General features: G+C 36.6%; 1 protein-coding gene across 1 annotated transcript in view; it reads left to right on the plus strand.

The window, feature by feature from the left end:
- The window catches only part of ZNF385D (zinc finger protein 385D), a 279,849-nt gene that overhangs the window by 84,579 nt on the left and 173,111 nt on the right, over positions 1–22,159 (plus strand). The window contains exon 2 of the mRNA XM_018570233.1: positions 2,940–3,082. Coding sequence (XP_018425735.1) covers positions 2,940–3,082 — 143 coding nt within the window. The remainder of the gene's footprint in view (positions 1–2,939; positions 3,083–22,159) is intronic.

Consider the following 22,159-nt stretch of genomic DNA (forward strand, 5'->3'; position numbering starts at 1 on the left):
CTGTCATAGTGCCAGGAGATGTAATAAAATGAGAAGAGTTGTTGGGGGGGGGGAAAAAAATATCTAGTGAGCACCAGAAGGAGGGTCAGAGGTGATGTAAGGACAGAAAGGACAGAATGTGAGCAGAGGGTGCTTGGAGGTAACATTGCACTGTGATAACATCAGAAGTAGGACACAAAAGACTATGTGGACAGGGTCCGGAATAGCGTGGGTGAAAAAATGATTAATCCTTTGAAGGGTAAAACAGAAAGCATACGTATTGTCACTATGTACTTAGATACTTGCCCAGGATTCCACTTTAGCTTTCCATTCTGACTAGACTGTTACATCTATGAAAACACATGATTTTATTATTTTGACTTTGAGCAAGTTACTTTTAAAGTTTCATAGTTCTTACCTACAGGTACATTTTACATACCCTTTATGAACAGCTGCTATTTTCAATAATTCCTTATTTTGTAGCATTGCCCCAAAAAACTTTTTGGGACATTTAAACAATGAATGCTACAAGATAAAATATTTGTTTTCTGTGTATTAGGTACATATGTTCAATTCAACACCCCAAAAACTGGATATACAACAGGCATGAAAAAAACAAGTAAACTGGGGGATGAATATTGCAAGTAATCCAAATTTTGACTAAATAACTGCTTGCCCTGGCAACAAAATAATTCTGTCCATGGTTCTTCATGGAGAAGAGGCAAATAATTTCTCATTTACAATTTCTCTGTTTTTCCTCTTAGCTTTGTATACCATTTTATAGTTTTTGGGGCAGGGAGGTACTTTATAAAAGATGAAAAGGGGAAAAATAGAAGGTGTTTTTTAAACTTTGGAGATGGACAAGAAGCAAATGGGTTACAGAGAGAATTAAGGAGACTGGGCAGTGTGTGTGTGGGGGGGCGGGGGGGGAGGGAGTAAAAAAAGGAAATACTTTTTTGGTATATCTAAAAAACACATACATATACAAACACATATGCATGATTAAACACACTGGATGGATTGGATATTTGTGGCAGATTTTTAGGATTATATCTAGGGATAGGGTTTGAGTTCTGAGTCACCTTGGGTTCAAGGTGGATCTTACAGTTTTGATGATTAATTAATTTCTGAATTTAAGGCCAAACCTTTGCACCTGAACCCATAATGCCCCTGGCTACTTGAGAGCCAGTAAACTAAAAGAATAAATTCAGCCCTCTCATAATGAAAGGGTGAGCTCCTAGCAACCATATTGTCAGCATGTGTTGGAGCTGGTTAGTAAAACCTGACAAACCTATGTTGGGCGAGATACTTTGCCTTACAATGCAATACATATAGTGCTATACAGACTATGCAAGGCTACACAGTGCTATACAGTGCTAGTGTACTGTAGATTGCAGATTGTCCTTCTCGGGACTCTTTTTTTCTGTATCAGAAGACTTTTTTAAGTTTGTGGGGTGCAGTATACACTTGTTGCTGAACAGTTGTTGAAGCTGCCCATTGTATGCAGCACATCAACGCATTGCTGTGCGGGAACTAGCATGCATTAAAAGCATCACACAACCATCTCCCTATTGTCGTAGTTTAATTAGAAAGTTAGGCATTGCATTAATCTGAAATTATTATACAGCCATTCTGTTCTAAAGAGCTAAACCTAACCTTAAACAGCTGCTAGTCATATTTAACCCTAACCAAGAGGATAAGCAAACACTATTTCAAAGGAATAGTGCTAATCTTTATTTAAAAGTTCCAAATATGTGAAAAAAAATGTTTGCAATCTTCTTAACTCTTAGTGCATAACCTATCAACATAAATTAAGTTTAATACATTCAATAAAATTAAAAATAAACCATAATATAAATGTTGTAGGCCATAGCAATAGTTCAAAGCAATAATAAAATGTGTTTTTCTCCTGTGCGTTATCCACTAAGATGTGGGCAGCACAGTTGCCTTGTGGTTAGCACTTCTGCCTTGCAGCACTGGGGGTCCCTGGTTTGTATCCTGGTCAGGACACTATCTGCAAGCTTCTAGCTAAATTGGCCCTGTATTTGTGTGTGATAGGAACCTTAGATTGTAAGCTCATTGAGGGCTGGAACTGATGTGAATGTTCAGTATGTAATACGCTGCATAAATTATTGGTGCTATATAAATAGCTGTAATAAATAAACATGTATGCTGCAATTCCAACAAACATTTGTGATCCACACCCCCATGTGTATTAGAGAGATGTTTTGGGACCCTTTACCTTCAATTAACAAGGTTCATTATCCCTGCTAATTAGAGAGTCATTTCTACAACTCAGCAGGGGGCATATTGCAAACAGACCACTGCATCCACACAGTAAGCAAGGGTCCTTTTCTGTAGCATGCTGGCAGGTGACCGGCTTTTCTACTTAGACTGTGCCTGTATTCTAATGGAAACACACTTCAGGCTTTGCATACCTTTTTTTATGATGCACCTGGAATGTATCTAGCTGTTGAACTATGGTAAAAAAAATATTGTCTAACTGCAAGAGGCATGTGTATTCATATATTTTTGCATTTTTTGTGTACTTATTGCATATCTGTGCAGTATTCCAATGTGAAACTTTTTCTCTGTGAAGATGCTTACTGTAATAAATACCAGTCATGTCTGTTCTCTTTTCTTATGCAAGGTGACTGGTCTTTTATTGCCCCCCTCCTGTAGCTTTCTGCAGGCAACCTATAGTAGATGGACCTGCTGGGTCCATCCCAGAGCTCTGCTCTCTGCACAGGCTATGTGCAACACAGTGATTATGTCACTGCTAGTTTTACAAGGCTTTTTGTGAATGTGAAGAGGGTTTATATCCTTTGTGGCTATTGAGGAATATATTTAAAGGAACATTTTTGTACCCAGTTCTGCCTTGAGTTAAAAAACAAATTTACAGAACAAAGGAATTGTAAATATGTCAATTTAAAGATGCCTTTATTTTCTGTTGTTTCTAGGTGGTATGTGCCAGAGCCCAGCTCTTTCTGCGCTGCTCCGCCCCCCACTCCCAACCATGCAACCTCCACTGGACCTAAAACAAATCTTTCCATTTTCTTTGGACAGTACAGCGGCAATTAATCTCTTCCCTAACCTTAACCTGGCTGCAGTAAGTATATGATTTTTATCAAATAGATGAAGATTAATGAATACCACAACTGTGGTATTGTTTCATAGATATTACGGTTGACACATTATTTTATGTTACAAAACAATACAAACTTGTGTGATTCATTCACAAGGTCCAATTAAAGCACAATTGCTGTACAACGTTAGTTCTATCTATCTATCTATCTATCTATCTATCTATCTATCTATCTATCTATCTATCCGTCTTTCTATATCTAATCTATACAGTCACACTTGCATTCTGTTTAAAATAACTGAACAATTCCAATACCACTGTATTTCAAACAATACAATGAATTGACAGCTGTCAGCCTTCTAGTCACAAACCCTTTTCTGGTAGTAATAACACTGAGCTAAAAGCACAACCCATAATGATTAATGTTCTCTTAAAGCTGAAATGTTGGTGTAATAAATTATTGATTTTCTACTTCCTATCTAATATCATGTGTCTGAAGATGCCTATCTCATAACTGATCAGCTCTGTACATGTGCAGACTGCAGGCGTAAAAGAGAGTTTAACCTTAGAAGTAAGAACGCTTTCTTGTTAACCCTTTTCTTGGCCTTACTGCAAATATTTTTAAAAGAAGCCTGTTTCTTTTTATGTTTTTACGTAGTCTGGTTTATTTAAATGTTCAGGTGCAAAAACAAAATAATAGCATTAAAATGTAAATGTAAATAATATAACTTGTAGATGCCAGAACTATGGCATGACTTTGCTACCATTGCTGTTTTTCAAATTCCACGGCAGTCGTTATCAGGATTTTAAAAGTAACTGACCTGCAGCAAGCATGTAGACAATATAGTTGGAACATCTGACCCTATGTTTAGAGTCATTGACACGCTAGGTAGTAAAATAACCCCATAGATGATGGTTACTGGAGCTTGCACATTTAAAAAAAGTAAGCACCAAACAATACAACTCATCTGGAAAATTTGCCATAGTGTTACTGTACAATATCTAGAGCCTTATCAATACTCATTTTAATTGGACCTGTGTCTCACATAACAAATTTAGCATTGGTATGCTCATGCTTTGTTGGGATAGGAAAATCAAAACTGTCCCTCTTGAAAGAGAGGTATGATTTATGTCTGGAAGGTGATAGTTCCACCAATTTACAAAGTGGCATGACATGTATTCCTAATGTATTTACTGACACAGATGAAACTTGTAAGGGGATTTAGCAGTACTCATAGCACTGAGATCATATAGGCACTGCCTACATAAACAAGACCAAAACATAATCAGATATGAGCAGGCTAAATTCAGGCAATCCTAACACTGCTTGATAACTGGGAAAGGTAGCTGTTAATACCAAAGCAAAAATAGGCATATGCAAGCATCAGAAATATGTTTGTTTACCCTACTGGACAATTGTAGTCCGGGTCATATGTAAACTTCAAGACAAACCCGGAGATATTAAGCGGAGGGTTTACATGACTGTGGGGAAGAATTGTCCCTGAGGAAAGGGTTACAATTGGGGAATAAATATCAGATCTTACCTGATTGGAGGTGAGGGTCAGGTGGTAGCAAGGAGCCGCATGGCAAAGAGCTGCAGAGGCTGCTGGGAGTCCTCTTTGGAAAGTAGAAGGAGGAAACAGGTTGTCCAACCCTCCCTTGCTGTTGTTTTTTATATATATATATATATAAATATGTGTTTGGCACAGCACTTTGGCAGGTTAGGGGGTCTTTGGGGGTGTGGAAAATTCGATATAGTCACATAATGGGGGGGAGGAGATCTGGGGCTTCCCCCGTTGGTGTCAGTTTGTGAATGGAGGCTCAGCCCCCTGGGTTTTCGGGAATGATTAATGCTGGAACTGTGCTGGAGCTGACTCTAACTACAAAGGAGAAACTGCTTCTGAGTATAATGTAAAATATGGCCCTGGTGCAGTCTGAAAAGGGCCGGACAGTTTTTTCACTATCCACCATTATCAATAAGAATCCAGCTTGCATGTAGTTAGCCTAAAAGTCAAATTGACAGCTTTGTAAGCTGAGTTAATACCTGAAAAACACTGAGAATCATTTATGCATTTGTTATACATGTATCACAGAAAACAAGTGATAAGTATCCCTCCTAGTAATTACAGGGTTATATAAATTGCATTTGACAATGACATTGATTTTTCATTGTACTAACATACACATATACAGGCAATTGAAAGTTTGTTGTGACATTATGCGTCATCTGATTTGAACTCTTTGATTTGTATCTGCTACACCTTGCAATCTCATAATCATTCCTGTGTAATTATGACTTGTGATTTTCTTTGTGTTGAGTAGTGGAAGTAGAATGACATATGAAATTAGCTATCAGTAATATTTAACATTTTTACGCAACTGCGAAAAAAAAGTAAGATTACGGTTATAACATATTTCATCTTGTGTACAATCTAAAAATCTGCTACTGAGTGTTTTTCCATATTTCCCTGATTTATATAAATACAAAAAAATAATATTTTCTAATTATACTATACACATATAGCCTTAGGATTATTCTAGGGATTCCATACAACTGTGCAATTCTATGGGGTCAATTTACTAAGGCTAAATCGGCTATTAATTTTACAAGGGCATTTTCACTATTCAAGGGAATTTTTCCTTCATTTAGTGAATGTGGTAGAAATTCAATTTTCATAGAAAAGTTTTGTTTGCAAGTAATTGGATGATGGAAGTCCGCAGACCTGCACGTCATTCACTAAGCTGAAGTGAACAGGCTTTTTCCCCTTATTAAATCAACCCCAACGTCACAAATTCATGGTAAGAAAAACTCTCTATTCACTATATATGTTCTAGAGATTCATTTTTTACTAGATACAAATATGCTAGAAAACTTATCATTGGGCACAAGATTACATTTGCAAAGAATGTCACTATATCTAAAATCCTCATTTGCAATTTTCATATTGTTACTGAATCTGGGGGTAATAATTTAGGCTGGACTTCCAAAGACTATTTCTGCCTACAGCAGCCTTTCACAACCTTTTATCCTAGAGCAACCCATGGGATATCTTTCAGATCTCTGGGATCCCCTGATAAAAATTATGTCTATAGCTTATGTTATGTTAGCATGATTAGTAAGTTGTAAAGATAGAAAGTTTTAAATAAGGAAAATAATAATAATAAGGCATACCTGGAGTCTTTGGCACCCAGGGCAGATTGTTTTTAATTCTCCCCCACGCTATACAATTTTCAATTATAATCATAAAACAAAAAAACGAATAATAATGGTCAAAGAGCAAACCCTAGCAGTGGAAATTGAAACATCCTTAACATTGGTGGTCAGTAGAGAGGTGCCACCTTTTATTAGATGTGAAAAACTTTCCTCTTACATCAACAGTCGGTAAGCAATGCCTAGTGCTTAAAGAAACCCTAGCAACCTCTGGAGGAATCCAAGGGTTCAATGGAGCCCCAATTAGGAAAGACTGGTGCAGGCTTATGAATAGGTTCAAACTTTTTTGCAGTATGTCAAGAGCAGTAGACTCAGACACAAATACATATTATATACATTTCTTAAGAGTTACATATGTAAAGGAAAACAGTTACATATTTTAAAAAACTTACACTTACTCCAGTATTAATGGCATTCAGGGATGTATTGCACCTTCAGTAATTCTGAAACAAAAAAGATTCCTAGAAAATCATGATGGATAAAGAAGTATGATTGTATGGCATATACTGCAGGAACCATGTATGGCAAAGGTAGCAGGTAGACATAACCTGCATGAACACTTCATGGCAAGATATTTTCTATAAGTGTGCTTTTGGTTTGCTTTGATTGGTAAGCTATTAAAGACTTTATCACTTTTCTCCCTGGCTCAACTAGCAAAATGATTTATAGTGAAGTATTAAATGTTTCACTTCCATGAGAGTTGACCTGCAGTATATAAGGTTAGTTTTACATTATAGGACTGATTTATAAACAATTTGCACAGCTGTTTGCAGTGCGATTTAGATTTGTAATGCTGTATGGCCACTGCTAATCTCATTCACACAGGTGTTTGCAGCTCAGTTTATAAATCAGCACCTCATTTTACTTGTAACAGATGTTTAGATCAACAATGCAGTCTAGAAGATGCACCTTTGGCATAGAGTGTGCAAAATTCTGTAAAAGGAAGAACTGCAAGAAGCCCCAAATGTGAGACCTGTATGTAATCTAAGACTTGGGTTTTTCTAAAAAAAAAAGTGATCCCATGTTAATTCTTTTATGGCATCAATGCCTGGTCAGGAATTAATTCCTACCCAGCAGTTTGGCTGCAGATTGGTAATACAGGCATAAAATATACATTTTCTAAGGTGGCTACAGATCAGCTTAACCCTTTTTTTGACACCAATGTCAGGCTTACGTTGGCAGCTAAAGCATGTGAATTTAAACTGACTCCTGATTGCTATAGCAGCTGGGAGTTTATTTACATTGTAACAGTAAGTTGTCAGCTTTCTTGTGGAAGTGGTTTGGGTGTGGACGGGTAAGCCTATGTCCCAGGCTTACCCGTCCCTCTTGGAGGCCTAAAATCAGGATGTGAATCAGCAGGAGACCAATGAACAGACATTCAAAGATCTCCCCTGGGAAAAATTACATGGGAAGCATTCCGCTCTTATAACTTTTTTGAGTGCACTAAAATGAATTTGAGTTTTTTATTATTAGAAAAAAGGGTTTAATAAACAGTTTCCCTAATATCAGGTGCCTTAAACTGCATCTGTCATTATTTTATATAAAAGGGTCTCTACTTTTAGAAAATATCCACTAATTTAGGAGTCTTTAGTAATATTCAGGCCTAAAATTTGCATTTTAACATGAGCGCAACAAATGAAAAAATGGGTTTGCAAATTAGATGAATAGAAGACTAAGATCACTGGAAATGTATATTTCAGTGCTAGCTAGGATAGATAATCATTCCCACCACCACTAAAGCTGTAACCATTAGTGACGTTGTTCACTGTTGTCTGACATAATTTGTTCATTTTAGTAAAGTTGTTCTAAGAAGGGAAGCAGAACAACCATACTCAGATTCAGAGCGGTCACAATAGGAGTGTATCTGGAAAATGTGGTTTGGGGATGCAAGGATACCAGCAAGCAAGTCAGCTCACCAGTTTTAATCCGTATTGAAAATATACATTTTTGGTGGTCTTAGTGTCTAGGCATTGTAAAGACTTAATTACAGATGGCAATGATACAATAAATTGACTATATATATATTTCTTAAAAACATTGACATTCAAGACTTATTCAAGATTCTCAGTAAAACTAGCACACATATATATTCTGTTTTCTCTTCACAATTACTTTCCTCTATGCTAATTTTAGAACATTTTAGCCATAAATAATTGCTGAATTCCATTGAATCAAGCAGATTAGTTCCTGGGGGGAAATCTTGGTATAAAAGAACCACTTCAAATGAGCAAAGGTATTTTGTTAGCTCTACTTAGCTAAGTAGAATTGAGGAAAATAAACATTGTTAATAAACTGTAGAAACTAATTGCTTGTCAGGGCAATATATTTATATTTATTGGCATATTTTAATTAATTTGTCTTTTCTTTTCAAATTATATTGTAGCACATTAAGAATTTAACAAGACAAATAATAGTTTGGATCAATTTAAGTTTACATTTAAGTGTACATTTTTTAAACTGGTGTTTATATATTTTTGTAGCATTTAACATTTATATGTTATAAATAAACATTTAATACAAGATGCACCAATGACAAAGGTTTTCAAGAGCATTCTGGGATTTCCATTCATTGCTCTTTCTCTAATTGAATCTCCAAACAGTCTAAGCTGGACTGAGCAGCTGAGGAGGGGGAACAAAAGAGGAGTCACTTATTCAACTGTGTGCTTAATCTGAGCTTCATCTACACAGCTTTGTAAACCAGAGACTTTTTTCAGACAAGGAGGTAAGGTTATTCAGGCAAATGGGAAAATGAGCTTGAAACACCACCTGCTGGCTTTAAGTTGTAAAATTTAAATAATTATGATGACATATGCAAAAACACTACACATTTTCCTTAACTGAAGATGATATTTACAAAAACACCACATTATACCTACCAATATCATAGCTAAAGAGGCCAACTTTGATAATAAATCCATCAGTCAAATGCAAACGATTTCCAGAAAAATTGCATCTGCAGTAAAATAAAAACAAATGGAACCTCAGTGTGAGGTTATGGGTTTATGGGTTTTCGTTTGGAGAATAATGTCCTAACATATATACTAATGTGGGTCCATGCACCCGCACCCTTATGGAACTGCAATTTTAGCAAAGTAGGATGAATATTTCCCCAATTTTCTAATCATCAGTTTCAGGTATACAGACAATTTCTGCTTTAACATTCTGGGGTCTATTCACTAAGCTTCTGAAGGATCTACCCATAGCTTCGGCTGATCCTTTGACTACCTTCGGCCCCAGGACCCCTTCGGTTCAGTAGAACCGAAGGGCTGCTGTACGTGTTATTCACTATAGCCTGTACAACTCCCGAAGTTGGCCGAGCGGCTTAGTCGAGCCGAAGGCATATGCAAAGCCGAAGCTGGCCGAATGAGATAGCCCAACTCTCCCGGACGCTCCGGGAGTCTCCTGCTATTAGATAGAGGCTCCTGGCTGCTCGGGAGAGTTTCGATTGAGCAGAGTAAACCTTTCCCTGCTCTGTTGTCTTTTTTTTTCATCTCACATCGGAGCCGTTGGCTGCCGTCAGAATAAAAAAAACAAAAACCATAGGAATGCATAGCTACATTCCTATTGGCTATTTAAATTTGCAATAGCCAATAGAAAACTAGCTATTGCACTCGCCCACTGCTGCTGTCAATCAGCAGAGGGGACCTGAAGTTCTCCATCAGGTCCCCTCTAGTGATTGACAGCACTGAAATAGCCAATAGGAATCTAGCTATGCATTCCTATGGTGTTTCTTTTTTTTATTATTCTGGCGGCAGCAGAACCGCCTGGCCAATAGAAAACAGTTGGGCGTAGCTAGCTGTCACTGCTAGCTCGGCCCAATTGTTTTCTATTTTCTACTTTTTTACCTGTTTTTCTATTCTTCTCTGTACCACAGAGGTACCACGCAAAATATCTGAGCGGCATTCGGCTATTCACTCACGGTCGTTCGGCATTTATGAGAATAGGCCGAACAGCAGCGAGTAGTCTGCCGGAGGTTCGGCTCAGCCGATCCAGATGTTGGATCGACTGAGTCGAACTCCTTCTGCACTTCGGGTCAGCCGAAAATGCTGAGCATGTTCGGCTGCCCCGAAGCCATGCGAAGCAAGCCGATATACGGCTGAAATCAGCCGTACCACCCTGAAGTGAATAGCCGAACAGTGTTCAGCTCACTTCACTTCGGGTCAGTTGTTCACTAGGCTGCCTACAGCAACTTAGTGAATAGACCCCTCTGTCTTTCTCTGAAAGAAAGATGTGCAGGATCTATAGAGATGTGAATTCTGGGTAGCCTGGGCAAGAGGAGATTAACATTATTTCAATTTAACTCTGATTCTGAAGACTTCACAGTAGGCCAGTCTTTACACACAAACACAGCCAAAATCCTTTATTTCAGTGTTTGGTAGAATGTGGAAGGGCCAAAATACTTAACATGTGTTTACTACTGTCTGTATTCCTTTTGGGGAAATTTTCTCTCACTTCACTGGGACAAGAAGTGAGGGGAATTTCCCAGGATGGAGACACAGTCAGCAGTAAAAATCTGAAAGTGGTTCCAATACTTCACTACTCTTCACCCCTAATAGTTTTAACACACAACACTGTACCTAATGGAGGGCATCCTACAATCATTGAATCATACAGCCATGAAAGCGTATAGAGCACCAACCACAGAAACCTGGCAAACTAAATAGGAACATGTAATGCTAGTAGACACGTTTAGAGACAGGTCTTACTTTCTTCTGGTGTATTTATTTAAAAGCAAAGGTACAATGCACCATAAATATGTATATAGTAATTATTTTATGTCTGATATGAGATTGGTAATAACACAGTCAAACAGAAGAGCACTTACTGCTTCCCTAATTGATCAAGATAGCTACACAAAGCCAATAGAGATGAAACACTACCAGCAGCCATCTCTGCATAAAAAGAAAACATCAAATACATTGTGTTTGGTCATGAGCTCATTCACCACTAATGACTTCATATAACATGCCATATACTGTATGTAAGCAGCTCAAATCAAATATGTAATATCCATAAATTATCAGGACACAGCAATATACACAGAACAGGGAAGATATTTGCCTTGGATGATTTAGGTTCTTGTCCTAATAGTAAATATAGCTGGCCACTTGTCTTTAGGACAAAAAAATCCCAGTAAGAGGTTACCTGGAGAGTGCAGGTTTGTATTATCCTCCTGTCGATCCTAGTTATAGCATTATTCAAACCAATGGCAATCACTCCTGATACAGTTTTACTATATTAACTTGCACTTATTCATGGAGAGGATTTCAATGCATCCATTATCTCCTCTGTGAGGAAATAATTCCACTTATTTGATTTCTATTGTGCTCGCCACCCTCCTGTTTTTTTGTGAATTGAACTGAAAATTATGCATTATCTTCTGTTTTTTTACTGGCATCAACTTGAATATTCCAATTGCTTGTCAGTCATGCGCTTCTTTCACTCCTGGACAAGTGCCCAGTTTTCCATTTTAGCTCTTCAATAAGTTGAATATCTTCATTTAGGATGTGTAACTTTAGAACACTGAGAAATATAGGAATAAAGGAAAACAATCTTTGAGAAGGAAGATAAGGAAAATATTACATAAACACATAGACCATTTGGTGCAGCTGGAGAGTTGACAGATGAGCAGTTGTAAAAGCCTGTTTATGTATTTTAGATATTAATTTCAGGTAATGTGCTAGACATCTAATGCAATTTCCTATGGAACTCTTTACCCCAACCTGTCTGACTATCTCCTACTCTAACTGCCTTTAGGCGATCCGTTAAGACTTATCTCTTCAGGGAAGCCTATCCCACCTCAACCTAACCACTGAACTATCACTTTCTCAAACAATTAATCCCAGCTACCTCCTCATGTATCACTTGCCCCTCCTGTTTAGATTGTAAGCCCTCCTTGCCATCTTGTCTTGAATTGTATGAATTGTATCGTGATTGTAACGTCTTTCTTCTATTGTAAAGCGCTGCACAAACTGTTAGCGCTATATAAATCCTGAATAATAATAATAATAAATCAGGCTGCCTACACGGGTTGCTGAAATTTAACACAATGCCACATGTGCAGTCTCTTCTATTTGCAGATCTGAGTGTCCTATTATGGAAACTAGTGTTTAATGGAGGTGGTGTTCATATAGAGGAGGATCAGACAGAGTTTAGGCAAATTAGCAAGCAGAGTTGAAACTCCCATGAAGCTATGGTGCTCATGATAATGGCTGTAATTAATGTACTTATATCTGCACAGGATCTTGCTGGCAGAGGCTGGTAGTGAGGTCCTGCATAAAAAATGTATCTAATGGAATCGAAGTTCTTAAGCAAACATGCATTTAGGCACATAAACAAGCAGATCAATACAATTCTTCCATTCCTCTAGCTCAAATTTAAACATGTACATATGTACCAGTGCATGGATAATACAATGATGACAAACATATGCAGGGTTATTCACAAAAGGGTGAAGAGTTTGGAGAAGTGAACTGAATTGGAGAATTTTTCTAAATCAGCTATTTTGGCCTAGATTGTTCACTTCTCCTGCCTTCTCCAAACTCTTCACCCTTATGTGAATAACCCTGATAGTTTTCTACTTGGATTTTGTAGATCTTTACTGATCCTTTCTTAATTTTACTGATGTAAACACAGCTGTGTGAATTGGCCTATGGCATGCAATACTGCTGCGTTCAGATCTGTCAAAAAAACTATACAATTACGGACCTCAATGCAGCATTTTCTGTGTCCAATTGCATGAGCCCTTATTGTAAACCTAAAAAGTGGTAGTTTCAGATTTCTAAATGAAAAAGTCACAATACATAGATGCGCTAATATAACTCTATATATTTGAGCTGATTTAATAAAGGAGTTGAGAATAAATTAGGTGAATCTTCACTTTAATTATGCAATCATGTGAAAAGAACATTCATGTTTGCTTATTTCATCTCCATATGATTTAATATTCAAAGTGAACATGAATAGGAACAGGAGCTTTTCACATGATTGGATAATTGCAGTGAACAGTAACACACTTTATTAAGTGAAGGTCCTAAAATCCTTTAGTGAATCATCCTCACTTTCAGCTCAAAATAAAGAAAGGTGGATATTTTAAATAAATATTGATGTGAAAGTGGTATTAAAGTGGACTCAGCAGGAGGGGTGTCAGAAAATGACTATTTATATTTACATTTTAACAGGAATGTATAAAAACAAATATTTTTTTATTTTAAATGTTCAGTACTAAACATAACAGTTTTATTTTTTATATATTTTTAACAGGGCAAATGTAAAATATTGTTAGTCAGCATTTCTTATTTACCACGTGCAGTCAGCAGGTGGCAAACTCTGTACACCTGTATGCACTCCACAGCCTGTTTCTTATAGCTTTGGTATTAAAAACAGACAACTGAATGAGTCAGTGAAGAATCTCACTCTCCACCTGTCCACTGCAAGAGAGGAGACTATTTTAACGAGCCATTCTGCAGAGGCTGCCAAAAAGCATGACTGTAGTGTTCCTTTACAGTTATCGCTTGCAGAGTGTCATATCACCGTGTAATAAAAGTTTACTTGTTTTACAAGGATTTTTTACAAATAATTAAACATGTAAAATATTAATGTAAACTGTCAAAAGCATTTTTTGAAAATTGACCAAAGGCTATTGTAGATTTCTATTAATGAAACAGTTTTTGTTAGCATTATATTTTCATACAATTTATTTAATCCATATTTATTGTAGACATTCATCAGAAACTAATTATTGAAACACATCTCATCATATTTGTTTTCCAAAAAATGGTCAAATATAATGCAAGCACTGCTTCTATTTAATTGTGGTGAATAACGTTTTCCTTGCTTGGGCCACTTCCTGACAAACACAATACAGGTTATTGTCCATTATGTTAAAAAAATATGTTTTCCCTTGAAATCTTTTGTTTTGAATGTATTATGACAGTGAAACTATACACATATGATTGCATTTATCTGACAGTACTAACTTGAAACTTTGTATCTGCTTTGTAGAGAAAGAATGTGTTCTTGGCATATAATGAATACATGTTTGTTAGCACAATAGTCTTGATCATTTGAAAAAAAAAACTGTTAAAAAATGTGGAATCTCTCTCTTTTTATGACACAATGCTAGTGCACAGGCAGAACATTGTTAATTTGCATAGTGCCTGCTAGATTTTCTACACCTCTTTTGTGAGCAAAGGGGGTGCTGGGAATGTTTTGGGTTCTGCCCAATTCCATAGCACACTAAGCAATGTAAAATAGGAACTGAACCTGAAACTGACAGTATCCCTTTGTTATCATGATTTCTATAACACCATTGATACTTGGTAAAAAATAGCTTCACAGGTAAGCAGTTTTAAAAGAATACATTTGTGGCAGGATATTATGTATTATAAAGACCAACGCTGGGCTTGGGATTTTACCTACCTTGGAGAACTCACACCCTTTCTTAGGAAAAACATATTCACTTTTTATTTCAAGTATCTTTGGTCAGGTCCCCTTCACCCTTTTCCTCTGGCTATGGGCGGATCATGAATGCTGCAGAGCAGCACCATGTAATTATGTTGCATTACTCTCTGCAGCTTTCTCCTGTTAGTTTAGGGGAAGGGATGTTCTTAAAGCCCTGAGCTCATAGGAAGTGGTGTGAAATGCTAGAGGACATTCAACCCAAAAGAACACTTGATCCCTGATTGGGTGTTTTTTTTTGACCAGTAAAAGGCTACAGACAGAGAGGTGACTTGATAAACATAACTCCTGAATAAATAGGTAGGTCTGAATTTAATAAGTGTGGGGCTGGAAAGAGGGGCAGGCTAAGGTGTTTTGTTTTTTCAAAATTGTAGCTGTGCAATAATCAATAAAATGTAAAAGGTAAATTGTGCGCAAATCTTGTGCTGTAAGTGGCAGCCTGTAGTAGTTAGTCACATTCAGCTGGACTTTTTTTCTGTAACATTGACGAACGTTCAATACTAATGTATTGGTAGTGCTTATTCAGTTTTGAAGAAGCCACAAGTAGTGAAATATATAAGTTATGAAACATCTTCAGCATCACAGAACATTCCAGTTGAATAAGGACTATCTACTAATTATTATACTATGACTTGGATAAATGAGAACCATCAGAGATATAACACGTATCAAGACTCACTTTTATCCATATATGAACATAAAGATTAGTGTGTTCTAAAGAAACAAAATTGTAAATTGCTAGTATTTAGCAAAAGTCACATATTTTTGGCACATGGATAGTTTAGGTTATTAAACCTTGTTAGCATCTAAGGAATTTACCCACTCAGACTCTACTTAGTAATTCTTATATTAAACATTTAGGTGTGTTGAAGTATGAAATGTTAACTAAGCACATAATTCTTTCTTAGTATTGTGATTGTGTATTAAATCCTACAGATAGCACTAACCAGTCTATATATTATAATTGTAATGTGATAAAGTATGTTAAAGTGACCCTGGCACTTTATTTAAAGATGGAATAGTGGTTTTCCTGCAAAGCAAACAATTAGTACTTGTCCCCCTTTCCATGCCACTGAACTCCACTAAGCCTAAGAGTGAAAATGTTTCAAGGTTGGGAAAAACGTGCTAGAAACAGATTTTACATCCTTATTTGTGACTGTACTTACATATTTGTGGTGCATCAAATTATTAATCAGACTGGATGTAAACCCCAGAACTAATTAGGAGACAGAATAGACTTGCTGGAGCTGTAACATATTTGATTTGTGTTGTAACTCTATTGTCTCTTCCAACAATATCCCACTAAATTAGGGTTGATGGTAGTTTTGCATTTCTCTGTACTGTTAGCTCCTAAATCCAGGACCCTATTGTATGAGCTGATTTATAGACCTAATTATCTGGTAAGACCTGTTCATTGGCTTGCAAAATGCCCTTTCTGTAACTTGATTTTCTTGATGTCTTCATGTCTCTACACAATTGTTTCTTGAGGTACATTGCTCGATATATATTTTGATATCCAACTGGTCTTTTTTATGATAGTTGTCTGTAATCCACAACCCAGGCCATCTTCGTTCAGACTCTTTTATTCATAACATGAACAATGTATACAAGGGACAGAGTGAACATACCCTACACATAAATAAAATGCACTTGGTATACATGGTAAAAAATAGGCAAAATGTTCTAACAAATTAGGGGATGAAAATAAAATCAGATTTTTCTTTGAACTATACCTACTTAAACAGGGAAGATGTGCAATAAACCTGATGTACAGTAAACCCTAAGGCAACAAGGCAACTTTAAATATAAGTTAATTTAGCCTTTTCTTCTACTTTAAATATTCATTTTACTAAACTTATAGAGCAAATAGCATACTTCCAGCAAGTTTGGATTTACCAACTTGCTGGAAGTAACTCGGAGCAACACTGGAGATTTAGCTCTTTCATGCTACTAAAATAGTGATATATCACTAGAAGTAGCAATGATTACTTACCAGAGGGAACAATTGTGTTCACATTGAGTAAGATACACAGCTAGTATCTTGTTTTGCTGTCAACCCTTCTCTTGAGAAATTGTCAGGCTGATTGGACAAAGTGATATTTTGTTGACAGTTTTAGCCCAGAAATGATCCCCAAAGTGCTTATTTAACTTCATTAATAATTGTACTGAATTGCAGTGATGCAAATAAGGGAAGCATGCTTGGTCTAGCCAAACATTTTTTACAATGTACTTCACTTGCTTTATGAATATACTGTAAGTTCTATTATTACAAGGGTATGTGGAGATAAAGTGTATGATTCTAGTAAAGCATACATTTTATCATGTATTTTAATACAGTTTTGCATGCAACTAATGAGTCCCTTTTGAATAATCTAAGATCTACCTGCCAGCATCATCCCTGAGAACCATGTTACTCATGAAGAAATTATAGAAATGTTTTTTGTTCTTTCTGAATTAGGAAAAACTCTTTCACTTCCTGTCCAGAAATTCACATTACACATAGGGATTGACTTACTAAAGGAGCAGAGTTTTCCCTGAGCAAATTGAGTAAAGAAAGATTGAAAAAATACTGTGCAAAAAGAAAATACTGCACAGTATTTGAGCCTAGGATTTGTGACAGAAAAAGACCTAAAAACAGACGTATATCCTAGAAGTGTTCCTGAGCACTTCTTAAACTATCGCAAAGATGACTCAGCTTCATACACTTAAATCAGCTGAGCATTAAGGCTATTCAGCTGTCATCCAAGAGGTTCCCTGTGAGCTTACGACAGTTTAGAGGCAGAAAAATATAGAGACCGTTTTGAGACAATTCGCCCTATGAAGGCATTTAGGAATTAAACATATGCTAGGATAATAGAGCTGTTGCCATATGTACTAGAAATCAGACAAACAGGAATTTAAAAGATGCACACCATGCGACAACATCGATAAATTCCCCCTATTGTGTTCACCTCAATAATCCAGCCATGTGCAAGGCAACATTCCACAGACCATGATCTGGTATTCAATTATACCAACTTTCCTTTATTTACTTCTAGTAAAAATTTACCCTTCTAAGTGAGCATTCTGTAGTGCTTTAGTAACACATATTGGGATTGATTTACTAAGGGCTGTTCACTAAGAAAGGAATTTTGCACTTTGCAAGGGAATTTCCCCTTAGTTTAGTGAATGAGGTGTCTTGGTGCTTCTTGCCTAAAGTAAAATGAGAAGACCTAATACTGTGACAGTCTTCACCACAAAATTGAAAATAGGCCGGATTTCCTGCAAACTCAGGAAGGTTACAAGCCTCTCCCTCAGAGAGGCTTGTAACCTTTTAACTCATCCAATTTAAAACAAATAAGGCAAATTATGTGTGGAAATAATATTATTTTTTGCACAAAAAAAAGGTCTGTCTGCTTTCAGGCTCTTAGGACAATTTTTAGAACTGTTTAAGAACCTTTTAGACCATGGGACATTTTTTTACCTTTAGGTTACAAATTTGTGCATTGTATTATATTTATATTTGTTAAATGAAGAATATATAAATATAATTAATCAGAGGCTTCCAGATTCAAATACCAGTATCCCTGGCTAATTGCATTCTCAGCAAATGCTATTAATTTGAAAACAAGAAATGCTGTAAATCTCAGGGTAGTTATTTTTTAAAAACATAAATAATATTTTAATTAATAAAAGCAGCATTCTCTCTGCAATATAAACCATTATAAATTATCATCTTGTGTTCATCTGTATCTGTATATAAAACATTTTTCCTGCAGTGGTATCAAAAATGTAACATGGTGATGTTGAACAACCAAACCCCGAATAGTGAACTGGCAAGTTTTGATTTTGCCAGAAGTGTTGGGGCACCTGTGAGTTTTTGGGCTAAAGCGAACTGCTGTTAGCTAGTCAGTAATAATCATTGATTTGTAAAACAAGTACTAGGCACAGATAAGCAATTTGATCCAACAATTTTAAGATTAGGTAAGAATGGTTCTTGAAAGACAAAGGTTTGCAGATTTGCAAATATTGCAGCTTCTGATGGAGATTACACATTTACATAGAAAATCACAAAGTGAGTCTTACCAAAACCAAGGAAAGATAGCAGAAGGCCGCATTCACATGAGGCTTGTTGCTCCATTCATTGTGAAAGGCCGGTTGTTGATTTGCGCGGAGCTGTTGTAAAAAGCCTGTGGGCAGATCATTTAACTCTATGTATATGCAAGAGCTGTGCACCCTTACACACTGCTTTCCACATTTCTGAGTTTTTTATAGCCACACAAAAATAGTGTTTGGACCTGAATGCATCCTATCTGCATCCAAGGCCTTACACCATATGTGTGTAGCTGTCAAAACTCAAAGCTGTGCAAAGCAGTGTGTGAGGACACACAGCTCCTGCACTTACATGGAGGTAAGCGGGCAGCCTGCATGCTCTTGCAGCTCTGTGTACATCAACAACTGGCCCATCATGCTGTATGGAGCAACACGCCCATGTGAATGTGTCCTTATGCTAAAGAAATAAAATAATTGACTCCTTTCTATCGATGTTCACAAAGTGGGTCATACCAAGAGAGGGCATCAAGTCAGGACATGAAGCACAATCTGGGTGTATTTCTTCCAGATCTGTGCAGTAATTAACCATTAATTAATCCTATGTTTTGCCTCTGTGCAGAAGTTTCCTACAATCCTGGTCATTGCTGCTCTCTCTCCTTGTCCAGGTTACTGGTCAGTGTCTGCCCCTTGTTTTTTTCTTCAGGCAGCCCATGTAAATAGTATCCCTAGAAGAAGTTAAGCACCTTATGCTGCTGCAAAAAAAAAAAAGAATTATCAGTTAAAATGGAATGTTTGAAGCTCTAAAGGATGTCTCATTATTTCAAGTAAATTGACATAAAAAAAGTATGGCTCTTGTTCTTGTTTGTCTAGAAATTTACTTTTTTTCCTCCTTTGATGCAAGTTGCAAGTGTATTTGACTCACATATTCTGCTTTAAACAACAGTTCAGACCATTAAACTTCAACACATTTTACTGATAATCTTTGGAGCTAGAATGTATTCTGGAAAGCCAGTCATTTGTTTTGTTACTTGACAAAAATGTAATCAAGAACAATGTCACTTTTTAAATCAATAGCTCATTCCTACAGTGCTTAATACCGTGTTGTCCTTGATTTTTAGAAAGGAAAGCACAAACCATTGTCTTAAAGGAAGAGCAAAATGATGATACTAGAAGATAACTGATTGCAGAATGTGTTTAAAAAGCTTGTTTTCTCCATTTCAGTTAAAATTGATAATGACTACTATACAGTGGTTTGCCATCTCTGAGAGCCAAACAGGAATGACCACATTAAAAGTCTGTGGATCCTTTCTTCAGTTTCTAATCAAGAAGAATAAACATTATTCTTAAATTAATACATTTCATAGGTTTATTGAAACAGAAATGTATACGTATTTACACATTAATTACATAATTATAAAAATAGAACTGAATCAGTACTTTCAAGTTAATTACATAATTATTGAAAAAAGCTTGGTGAATACAAAGAGAAAGTCTGCATGTTAATTATTAAAGGGATTTTTTAGCCAATGTAATGTTTTTATTTGTATACCTAATTGTAATCCTGGACATTTTAAACTAAGCAAAAAAAAAAGACTCTTTCATGAGAAAAGTATAAGGGCTGCCATTGCTAATTCCTTAGAAATTGCCAGTTGCCTGGTTATCTTGCTTCAATACTTCTGAGTCATAGATCTGTGAACTAACATGCTGTAAACGGGTGTCGGAAAATTGTCAGAATTCCTTATCTCTATATGTGTTCGAAGTCTAAAGGTTTAGAAAGTGCTGAAGCCATAGCATAAGCTTAGCATGCAGGAAACTAATATTCTAAGACGAAAGGTCACTAATGGCAGAGTCACTTTTAGTATAAAATGAGATGTTAAAAAGAGATTAAATGGCAAGTAAAAATGATCAGCAGATAATAAAATTTAGGCAGTTGAAGGTAATTTTCTGTAATAGGTTTCACCCTGCTTCCAAGCTTTCTTTTTGGCAGTTACATGTAACAGGCAGTATATTTCACTAATAAGGGGGCACGAGGCCAAACTAGTCTTTTAGGCCCTGTTCACACCTGTGCGCTTTAATGTATGCATTGGAACACAATAAAACATGTGTATTCAAAGTCAATGTTAAAGAGCCTGTTTACATTTGTATGTCTGTATAGTGCATTTTGCATGCATTTTAATATAATGCCATCCCCTGGCAAGAAGCCCCTCTCCTGGATACCTGCCATGTGTTCTTACACACCTCTGTGAAAAATGGCTGCAGGGGAGAGAGTGTTTTTAGAGATGCTGAGCAAGGAGGTTCACAGTCTCCCCCTCCTCTAGAATTCCCTCATTACAAAGATGCAGAGAGAAGGGGAAGAGCCTGGCAAACCATTGGTGACATCTTTATTCCAGTGGTTAACATATAACTCTAATAACAATTAGACATGTGCGATTCGTTTCGTTCCGAATCGAAATTCAGACGAATTTTCGGAAATTCGGAAATTCGGATGTATCTGAATTCCGAATTACAGATATAACGAATGCAAACGAATCTGAATTTCCGTTTCCGAAATTCGGTAGCGGTAGTTCGTTTGAACGTTTGTTTAGTTTTCATTTCTTATTCGTTGCGTTCGTTGGAGCAAAGTGACATTAGAGAAGGAGAAAAACATTTTTCCCCCTCAAATGTCACTTTGCTGCAAACGAATAAGAAACGAAAACGAAACGATCGTTCGAACGAACTACCGCTACCGAATTTCGTCCGAATCCGAATTCCGAATCCGAATTGACTTTCACACCCGAATCCCGAAAAACTAAATAACACAAATCCGAATTTGAAACGAAACAAAACTAAACTAATTTTTTGGCAGTGCACATGTCTAATAACAATTTTTTCGTTCTTTTTTTATTTGTTTTTTTTTCTTTTTTCATTAATCTTATGTTTGTTTTTTCTTTTTTCATTGATCTTTCTTTTTTTTTCTTTTTCAATAATCTTTTTTTTAAAACATTTTTTAATCTTTCTTTTTTAACATTGATCATTTATTTACATTTGGAACCAGTTTTTTTCTACGTTTTTTTCAACTTTTTTTACTGTTTTACTATTCTGCTCGGTACCATGGAGGTATTCGGCGGCATTCGGCTATACGCTCACTGCCGTTCGGCCCCTATGAGAATAGGCCAAACGGCAGAGAGAAGCCTGCCGGAGGTTCAGCTCAGCCAGATGAGTCGAACTCCTTCTGCACGGCATGTTCAGCCAAACCGAAACCAGCCGCAGCAAGCCGATGTACAGCTGATTTCAGCCAGGTCACTGCTTTAAAAGTATGTTCCTAAAAAATACAGACGGATAATTCAGTGAGGAAAATAATTATTTGATCCCCTGAAGATTTTGTAAGTTTGCCCACTCACAAAGAAATGAAA

This window comes from Nanorana parkeri, unplaced genomic scaffold (genome assembly GCF_000935625.1).
Source record: "Nanorana parkeri isolate BGI_ZX_2015 unplaced genomic scaffold, ASM93562v1 scaffold37, whole genome shotgun sequence".
Lineage (NCBI taxonomy): Eukaryota > Metazoa > Chordata > Amphibia > Anura > Dicroglossidae > Nanorana > Nanorana parkeri.